The sequence below is a fragment of the Orycteropus afer genome, unplaced genomic scaffold, assembly GCF_000298275.1.
Source record: "Orycteropus afer afer isolate SDZICR_OR568_19922 unplaced genomic scaffold, OryAfe1.0 scaffold00366, whole genome shotgun sequence".
NCBI classification, from domain to species: domain Eukaryota; kingdom Metazoa; phylum Chordata; class Mammalia; order Tubulidentata; family Orycteropodidae; genus Orycteropus; species Orycteropus afer.
The window spans coordinates 2,694,978-2,705,579 of record NW_006921953.1 but is presented as its reverse complement, the minus strand read 5'-3'; the positions used below and the strand labels follow the sequence as shown (position 1 = coordinate 2,705,579).

The 10,602-nt window shown below is 45.6% G+C and overlaps 1 protein-coding gene across 1 annotated transcript in view; it reads left to right on the top strand.

Moving 5' to 3' along the window:
- COL23A1 (collagen type XXIII alpha 1 chain) overlaps positions 1 to 10,602 on the top strand; it is a 625,256-nt gene that overhangs the window by 549,107 nt on the left and 65,547 nt on the right. Inside the window, exons 4-5 of the mRNA XM_007952985.1 lie at positions 3,911 to 3,918; positions 5,780 to 5,806. Coding sequence (XP_007951176.1) covers positions 3,911 to 3,918; positions 5,780 to 5,806 — 35 coding nt within the window. The remainder of the gene's footprint in view (positions 1 to 3,910; positions 3,919 to 5,779; positions 5,807 to 10,602) is intronic.

Genomic DNA, 10,602 nt, shown 5'->3' with positions numbered 1-10,602 from the left:
CCCTTCTTTCTCCCATGATTGTTCTCTCCAAGGAGTGTATCTACCTCAGGTAAATGGTCAACTAATATGCCTGTCTTTAATTGGCTGGAAGCCACAGGTGTGGGTTCAATTCCAGACTTTAAGGGCAGCTAGGGGCCATAGTCTCAGTGGTTCCACCAGGCTCTATCAGACCAGCAAACCTGGTCCCCCTTTTTTTTTTCCAAATGATTTTGAGTTTTGTTCCACATTGTTCTTCCTCTCTATCCAGGATCTCCTCCATAGATCCCCCTCTGAGTGGTTGACAGTGGTAGCTGGGCACCATCTAGTTCTTCTGGTCCCATAGTCATATAGGCTGAGGATCACATGGTGTACTGGTCAAGAGGACTAATTGTTTCCATGTGTCTTTGGTTTTCTTCATTCTTCTCTCCTCTGGACAAGGGGAGACCCATCTAGACCCATCTAGATGGCTGCTTGCAGGCTTTTAAGATCCCAGTCTCTGATCATCATTGGCTTAGTTTTGGAAATAGATTCCTAGTCCATCTTAGTCTGGAAACTCTGCTGAAACCTGTTCAGCATCACAACTATACACAAGACTCTGCTGAAAGATGGGTGGTGGCTGCACATGAGATACATTGGCTGGGCATCGAACCTGGGTCTCCCTCATGGAAGGCAAGATCTCCCACTGAGCCACCAATACAAATATCTATGGAATGAATGAAGAGGGAGGCCAGTTGGGAGATTATTGCAATAGCCAAGAGATGTGGAGACAAGGTGTGGTAGTCAAGTTTATGTGTCATATTGGCTGGGCAGTGGTTTTGAATGACTTGGTAGCTGTTATTCTCCATGATGAAACTGTAATCACCTCCATGGTGGAATCTGCTGTGAGCAACTAAGTAGCTGCCTTTGGGGTGCAGCTCGCTCCCAGTATATATGGAGAAGCTTTGAGAAAGGTCTCAAGGTATTTGGCACATTTGGATCCTGCATTTGTCTAAGTCTTCATCTTCAGTTCCTGGGCTTGGACCAGTGGCCTGCCATGTTGCCTGTTGATTGGGGGATTGTGTCATTTTACCTGCCGGGTTTGGATTCATCAGCCTCAGCAGGTAGTAGCTGTGTGAGTCAAAAGAAGCCTCCAGCTCCAGTGGGTCTGGAATAAGAATCAGAGCTGAAGCCCATGATCGAGGGCCCTTCACCCAGTCCCTAGAGTCAGCACTCTGAATTCAGACTTCTAGCCTTCTGAACTGCAAAAGAATAAATTTCCGTTTATTAATTAAAGCCATCAACTTGTGGTATTTCTGTTACAGCAGCACTAGAGAACTAAGACACATGGGTTAGAATTGTGCTACTGGAGAGAGAGGTAAAAGGATGGATTTCAGAAGAACAAACAACAGATTAGAGTAAGAGTTTCAAGGGTGAATCTTTATCTTCCAGATCACATACCTGGATGGAAGGTGATACCGCTCACCAAGATCAGGCACTATGAAAGCAAGTTTGTGGGCAGAAGCCCACAAGTGTAGTTTTGGACATTTGTTTGATATATTTTAATTATTCAAGAAGTCTTAAGTAGGCAAATAGTAAAGGGAGTCAGGGAGTCAGAAGCATGGTCTGGTTGAGGGAGATATATCTGTGTATTATAGTCATGAGCATGGGGGAGATCCTCTAGGAAGATGGGAGAGAAGAAACGTGATGAGCAGAGGAGGGAATTGAAGAGAAGAAAACCTAGAGTTGAGCCTTGAGGAACTGTCACATGGAAGGATGACTGATAGTGGGAGACTGAGGCAGCTAAAGAGACAGAGCATCTGGGGGTAGGGGGTGGGAAGAATGTGACATTTTAGAAAACGGGAAGAGAGCACATCAAAAAAAAAAATGAATTGAAAACCAATTTGCTCTGTAAACTTTGATCCAAATAAAATACAAAGTTATTTTTAAAAATAAGGGTATGGTGCACTGTGGGTGCTGCCTAGAAGCAGAATAAAATGAGGATGAGAAAGATGTTTTGCATTTAGTGACGTGGAGGCAGGTCCTTGAAGATCTTGGAGAAAGCTGTTTTGGTGGAGTGATAAGGATGGAATTCAAATCAGTCGTGAGGAAAGTGTAAGATGGGGCATTGCAGACAATGAGAATAGACACCTCTTTTATTTTTTAATTGATTTAAATAGATAAAGCATCAAAGTCGCCATTTTAACCATTTTTAAGTGTTCAATTTAGTGGCAGTGATTACAGACACAGTGTTGTACAATCTGACTTCCCCAAGCTCCTCAAAAGCCCCTTAGTCTTGGCATGTCCTGAACATCTGCCTGCTTTCCTGTCTCAGCAACATCCCTTCCTCACCTAGAGAGTCTCTCATTCCTTGGGCCCAGCCTCTCTCCTCCTTTTCTGAGTCTGCCCAGCCAGGCCCCTCATTATATGCTTGGAGTTCCCTATGCTTCTCTGACCTGTGTGATTATTTTCTTAAGTGTCTATCTATCTGCTTAATGAGAATTCTGGCTCTGTGAATCATGGATCTGACTCCTTTTACTTACCACCCTGGTGGCACAGTGGTTAAATGCTCATCTGCTAACCAAAAGGCTGGTAGTTTGAATCCAACTGCTCCACAGGAGAAAGATGTGGTGGTCTGCTTCTTAAAAGATTTACAGCCTTGGAAAACCAAGGGGGCAGTTCTACCCTGTTGTACAGGGTTGCTGTGAGTCGGAATTAATTTGACCCCAATAGGTTGGATTTTTGTATATCCCATTACTTACCTGTAACAGTGCCCAGCTCATCATTGGCACTCCGTAAGTATTTATTGGCTGGCTGCTACTCCCTATTCCAGCTTTGTGCTCCAGAGAATAGGGATGTCAAACATGTGGTTTAGGGTCTGACGGGGAGCAGAGAAGTTACTGGCTGATAAAAGCATGGCTGAGTGGAAAGTGCATAGGAGTTTGAAAGTTAACCCACTGCCATCGAGTCAATGCCAACTCATAGCAACCCTGTAAGACAGAATAGGACTGCCCCATAGGGTTTCCAAGGCTGTAAATCTTTACCAAAGCAAACTGCCTCATCTTTCTCCTATGGAGTGCCTGGTGGGTTTGAACCAACAACCTCTTAGTTAGCAGCCCAATGCATCACCACAGCTTTGTGTGAGAATTAGCAATGAGCTCCACCTGAAAACAACCATGTGGCTGGCCTTCTTTCTGAGCCTCTGTATTGTCCTCTATCAAAATGGTGATGTTGATCACCCTCTCACAAAAGATTATTGAGAAGATCAAATGCAACAATGGCTTTGAAACATGCTTTGCAAGCTGTAAGGTGATAACTCCTGTGGGTTTCTTATCATTGTTCTTCCATAAATCCTAATCTGCCAAAAGCAACTCTGTGCTTCCTGCACCAGCCCTTTCCTCAGCACCACCTGTGCTCCTGGACTCACCCCCTTCAACTTCCCTGTGCACACTCAGCTTAGCACACCTAACCCTGGGCACTAGGGTGTGGGCTAGGCACTACACCTCACACACTTGCTCAGCCTCACACATCACATTCTCCTGCCCTCACACAGATCCTTTCCTCTGCCCAAAACATTTTCAACCCCAAGTCGCAATCGCTGTAAACACCAATGCTTTTCCTTCAAGCAGCAACAAAGGCTGATCCCAACCCTGACGCCAGAACCTAACATGAGTGAGCACCAGGCCAAGAATAAGCAGCTTCACTAAATGAGTGAATAAACCAACAAGCATGGGGATTGTCGTTGTCACCCAAAGGCCTGCTCTGACAGTCCCTTCACTCTGCCAGTTGGCTTTGCAGCTGACACTTATTTGCAAGGCCATGACAGGAAATAGCCCATGATGGCATCAACGCCTTGAAGGAATAGGAACAGGAGACAGGGGACCCATAGCCAGCATGGGTAAGGGACCTTCTCTCTCTGTAGTCTGATGGTGGCCTTTCTGCTTGTGTTTTACAGGTCCTCCAGTAAGTATCCTGGACTGTACTCTGTGCTCCTGAAAGATAAGACATCTTGTTAACTTTCTAGCATTTCCATGAAAATAATTTTTGATCAGAGAGGTATGTCCTAAAAATCTCAGTCCTGGATCAGGACCATGTATTTTATTTAATTGTAGATGAATGTAAGCACAGATTTCCACTGGCTTGATGTGCCCTCAGAGCATCCTGTGGCCACTTTCCTTCCAAGAGAGCTGGCACATGCCTGATTGCTCCTCACCAGATTGTCATTGCATGAGGTGCATAGAAATCCAAGCACCATGCCCATATCCCACCCCCCACACACACACCCAACTCTTCACTGCTTAACTTGCTTAATTTGCAGATTTGCATTCAATTCCAAAATTTCTTCCAGGAACTGAGCCATACCTCGTTCCATTGATTGATAAACACTCTTCTGGATCCCACTTCATGAGGAGCCCAGTTAACCACACCCCTACTTTTCAAATGCTCTGCTGCAGTTGGTATTTTTAAATGTTTTGTCTCACGTGCTTTGGCAGAAGTGCTCTGAGGTCAGATGATTATTCCAGGAATAAGTGGGGCTTGATCGATCACTAGATCCTGGAGTTCATTGTCCTCTTTTGCCAAACTATCTTGTACTCCCTGGATTGGGCCACTCAGCCTCATGCACACAGCCAGGCAGCGAGGAAGTTCCGATGGCTGCAGAGGGGAAATGCCTCGCAGTTTGAGAAGGGTGCGAGGGGCAGGGCCGAGCTGCCCCCTGACCTCTCCTTGGCTGGCTGAGGCGCATTGAACGAGGGGTCATCAGCGGCTCTGGAAATCACATTCATTCTCTCGGGCACGTGATCTGTCTGGCTTTGATTCACCTTGGCCATTTTTCAGAGCCCGATAAATCCTGATGAATCAATTCAAGAAGTACATAGACAACCTGTTTGAGCCAAAATTAACTTTCTGAAGGAATTCCTTTCGGATGAGCAATTTTTACATTTTGACTTCCACTTGACCTGATTCATCTCCTGATCCTCACCTTTCGGGATCTGGGCTCCTCGGTGCGTACAGCGCCACAGTGAGCCAAAAAGCAAGCGAACAGACACTTGAGGATTTATTGGCCACGAGCAGTTTTTCACTGTTGACTTATTTCTGGCTGTCACATGCAAGCTAGTTTGTGTGAACTCGCTGATACGCGTAACGCAGAGGGCTGGTGAGGGATTTTTTTTTTTTTTTTTTTTTTTAATTTGGCTGTTAAAATACTAAATATATGAGACAAATGAAGAATTCTCAAGCTGCACCTGAACGAGATTGGGGCGTGGGGGAGGTTGTACTTAAAGGGGTAGGCTGAGATAGGGGGCGTTGGAGTGGTCACTGCCCAGCAGGCCTGTCCTGCTCTGGGGACAGAGAAGCCCTTCCCACTGGCTCCTGAGGCTCTGGTTCTCCATTCGTTCCGTTCCTAATAATTGGGAGGAACCAATTATTAGCCCTCCGTGCCCCTCAGCAGCCTTGATTGAAAAAGCATTTTCAGTTCTTAATTAGGTCATAGGAGCGTTGATGCTGCCTTCTGAAACTCCATGTTCCCACGTGTGTTTGCCACGTGCCCCAAGTGATGTGGCCGGATCCCTAATGAAGCCCCAAAGCTGGTAGCCCCTCCAGCTGGCCTTGGGGAGATGGAGAAGGGTGCTTTTGCCCCCAGACCCATCAGAGCCCTGGTGTACCCCTACCCCCCAGGAAAGAGTTACCAACCAGCGGACTTTGCTGCAAACCACACAGAGCAGGGGGTGAGGGAGGTGTATCTGGGGCCTTGATTGAGTTCTAAGTGTTGCCATATGGTTTTCTGCTGAAAGTCTGGTTATTAATGACGTATTAATTACCACAGGGGCAATCAGGACGAGACGGCTACCCGGTAATTTGCCGTTTATTTTTTGCTCTTTGCCTTCGTCTCTTAAATGAATATTCTTTCCCTAAGCCTTCTTTCAACTCTGTCTGCACTCCTCTCTTCCTCCTCCTCTGCTCCTAAGTGGAAATGGCCTTTCTGTGGAGGGCATTAGCATGAACTCCATGGAGGGGCACCAGCATACTGATCTGTAGCCCCATTGCCCGGGGGGCAAAGCAAAGATGCAGAGTCCACCACCAGACACTGCATCCCACCCAGGCCACCAGCCAGACAGAGAGTCCAGCCCTGGGCTGCAAAATGTCCTCCAGGACATATGTGCCTACCAGTCCTAGTGGGCAAGAAGGCTCTCAGTCCCAGCCCTCCATGCTGTGTCACCCCTCAGAAAAGAGAGGCTGATGGATCCCAGTATGGCCTCTATGGTGTCATCATGCCTTAAATCATTTATAATTAAACCTAAATATTAGCTTATTATACTTGGAATAAATGTCCCCAGCCCAGGCTGCTGAGATCCATAGCAGAAATAAGATGAAACGGGACTGTGCAGCTGTCCCCTCCTACACAAAGTTTAGGAGCCATTAGGGCAGCATCTAGAAGTCTCGATATGTCAGAAAGAGCAGTGAGAATTGGCCCAGTGGAAGGAGAACTTGGCAGGACTGTCATGTTAGGGGATCAGTTTGTTCTTTGACTTCAGTGCCAGGAAGCTGCAGGGCCAGAGGGTGTTGGTTGACTCGGAGGCCTTTGTAGTGAATGGATCTATGCAAAATCATGGCAGGCTGGTGATGAAGGAGGGCGGTCCCCAGGCCTGGCAGGAGCTGCCTTCCCAGGAGGCTGTGGTAGAGAGTCCAGCCCTGGGTACCAGGGAGAACTGGGCTTGGATTCCAACTCTGCTGCCTTCTTGCTTTGTAACCTTGGGGATGGCACTCACCCTCTCTGAGCTTCAGCTTCCCCCTCTGTGAAATATACTGATGAATGCCTCCCTAGAAGGGTTGTCATTGGGATGAAATGAGACTAAGGATGTGACAGCTACATATGAAGCACAAAGTATGTTACAACCTGGCCCTCTGGAAGTCAATGAGACTCTGTGGGTATTTGCCTCGTGCCCAGAGCAGCCCCATGCAAGGCCCAGTGTAAAGCTTGGCAGCTCCTATGCAGTCAGGGCAGCTCCTGCGCAGCAGGCGGTCTGGCCATTTAGACCAGAAGTATCTGCCCCTGCAGATGGAGTCTCACAGCACAAGAGGAAGAAACATGAAATAAGGATGAAATCTGAAAACCAGCTAGGACCCACCTTCATCCTGTGGGAGCACTGAGGGGGCCGGGGCCCCAGCACAACTCCCTGGCAGCTTGTCTTAATGAAGCAGGAGTCACACCCCATTCCAGACTAGTGGAGCCTTTGTGCATCTGTGTGGAAACCACAGGCTTTCACTGGAATATTTTTAGCCTGGCACTTTGGGACTAGAGCCCCTGGGTGGTGCAGATAATAATATGCTTGGCTGCTAACTGAAATGTTGGCGGTTAAATCCACCTAAAGATGCCTCAGAAGAAAGGCCTGGTGAACTACTTCTAAAACATCAGCCGTTGGAAACCCTATGGAGCACAGTTCTACTCTGACACACTTGGGGCGCCATGAGTCAGAGTTAACTGGACAGCAACTGGTGGTCTTGGGACAATTACCTTTACCAGCTTAGAAGAACAGGGAACTTCTAACAGAACCAGTCCTGGGATTGCCTAGTTAAATTTTATCCTCTGGGGATAATTCAGGAGCCCTGGTGGCACAGTAGCAGTCTTTCAGCTGCTAACCAACAGGTCAGTAGTTGGAACTCACCAGCCGCTCTGCAGGAGAAAGATGAAGCAGTCTGCCTCTGTAAAGATGTACAGCCTTGGAAACCCTATGGGACAATTCTACTCTGTCATTTAGGTCCCAAGGAGTCAGAATAGGCTCAATAGCAGTGGGTTTGGTTTTTGGTTTTAAGGAGTATTCTGGTTCTATTTCTTCTAAGACTGATTTGTTCCTTCTTCTGGCCAAACCCCACTGCCATTAAGTCAATTCTGACTCATAGCGAACTCACAGGGTTTCCAAAGCTGTAAATCCACTGCCATTAAGTCAATTCTGACTCATAGCAAACTCACAGGGTTTCCAAAGCTGTAAATCTTTTTTCTTTTTTGTGATTTGGGTGAAAGTTTACAGAGCAAATTCACTTTCCATTCAGCAATTCACATACACTTGATCTCATGACATTGACTACAATTTACCCCAATGCAACAGCTCCCCTCTCACTTCCTCCTGATAGTTAACCTCTTCCCTGTGTCCATCCCTCCATTCACTCCTGCCCCTGAGCTGTCTCCCTGTGGATAAACAGCTCTTCTTTCTCTCATGATTGTTCTCTCCAAGGAGTATATCTACCTCAGATCTTTTGTTTGGCTGGAAGCCACAGGTGTGGGTTCAATTGCAGACCTGAAGGGCAGCTAGGGGCCATAGTCTCAGTGGTTCCACCAGACTCTATCAGAGCAGCAAACCTGGTCCCACTTTTTTTTCCCAAAAAATTATTTTGAGTTTTATTCCACATTGCTCTCCCTCTCTATCCAGGATCTCCTCCACAGATCCCCCTCCGAGTGGTTGACAGTGGTAGCTGGGCACCATCTAGTTCTTCTGGTCTCATAGTCATATAGGCTGCAGATCACATGGTGTACCAGTCACTTAGACTACTTGTTTCCATGAATCTTTGGTTTTCTTCATTCTTCTTTGCTCTGGACAAGGAGAGACCCATCGTTGCATCTAGATAGCTGCTTGCAAGCTTTTAAGATCCCAGTTGCTACTCGCCGAAGTAGGAAGTGGAACAATGTTTTGTGTAGTATGTTATGCCAGTTGACAAAGCTGTAAATCTTTACGGCAGCAGACTGCCTCATCTTCCTCCCACGGAGCAGCTGGTGGGTTTAAACCACTAGCCTTTTGGTTAGCAGCCCAGTGCTTTAACCACAGCACCACCAGAGCTTCTGTTCTTCTGGCAATCCATGATATATGCAATATTCTTCTCTAACACCACAATTCAAATTCATCAATTCTTCTTCATTCTTCCTGTTTTCATTGTCCAGCTTTCACATGCGTATGAGGTGATTGAAAAGACCATGGCTTGAGTCAGGCACACCTTCACAACATAGTAGCTATTCAATAACAAGGAAAGACAAGTTTCTAAAAGCAATTCTAGTCTACTCTATGTACATGTGCAGTATTTGGAAAGAAAAAGCCTTTGAGGTTGTCTGTAAGTTTCTGCAGTTTGATGAACTTTAAAACCAGACTCAGGGAGGATTTTCCCTTTGTGCTAAAAAAAAAAAAAAACTGTCACTTCCTAAGGGGAAGTAAGAATCAGAAAAGAGTAGAGCAGAAAGATTGTAGTGGAGATTATGTCAGCTGTGCTTGTGCTTTCTGGATTAGCCCAGGCTGCCTACCTTACCTGAGTGAAAGCATCTAAAACTACATCCTTATGTGGTGTGGTGCCTAAGGCATTTGACCATTAACCAGAGGCTGGCGGCTCAAATCCATCAGCCACCCCTCAGAAGGAAGATTGAACAGTCTACTTCCATAGAGATACCATCTCCAAAACCCAAGGAGGGGTCACTATAAGTCAGATCAACTCAATACCAATGACTTTGGTGGGTTTTTTTTTTTTTTTAATGTGGGCCAAATGGACATGACTAGGGAGCTCTGGTGGCATAGTGCCTAAGACATTTGACTGCTAACCAGAAGGCTGGCGGTTCAAACCCACCAGCCACTCCTCTGAAGGAAGGTTGGGCAATCTACTTCCGTAGTGATACTGCCTTGGAAACCAAGGAGGGGTGGCTATGAGTCGGATCTGACTAGACAGCAGTGAGTTTAGTTTTGACAGAGGACATGGAGCATAAAAACTAAGGGCGTCTGTGGGGCAGATTGTGGAAGTCAGAGCCCACAAGGGCCCAGAGTCACCTTGTTCATGCCCTCTTTTTACAGATGTGGGGCAATCCTTCTTGCTCCCCAGAGTTTAATAGTAGCACTCTTGTGATTACATTCAAATCATATTTACTATAAAACATCCAGAAAATAGAGAACAGCACAAAGAAAGAAAAAGCCATCATCTGTCATCCTACCACCCACAGATAAGATCTTTCAATGTTTTAGTGTCTGTTCTTCCACATTTTTTAACTTGCAAGCCCGTTTTTATATTTATTGTTATAAAAATGGGATTACCGTGGATGTAATTTTTGTAGCCTAATTTTTTTTCAGCTAATAGATCATGAGTTTTTCCACATCATTAAAAATTCCTATAGAATGTAATGTTAATGGCCACATGGCATTTGATCATATGTATAATTTATTTAACCAGTCTCCAAATTGTATTATTTATATTTACAATGTTTCACCATTATTGTTAGAGTCCTGGGAATAAATTTAGGTATATCTCCATGATTATCTCCTTAGAATAAATGTCTAGAAGTAAAATTGCTAGACCAAAGGGTTTGCACATGTTTAAGGCTTTTGATGTATATTGCCAAATCACCCTCCAGGAGGTGGTACTAATTTACATTCCCACCAACAGTGTATGAATGCTGTATGTTTCCCCAAATCCTGACCAAATATAGATATTATCATACTTTTTAATCTATGCCAGTATGATAAGTTTAAAAATGTATATGTGTATGTAAATATGAATGTATCTTGCTTTAATTTGGGGTGTATTTTTATTGTTGTTGTTGTTGTTGTTATGTGCCATCGAGTCGGCCCCGACTCATAGCGACCCCTCCTTGGGTTTCCGAGGCAGTATCACTACGGAAGT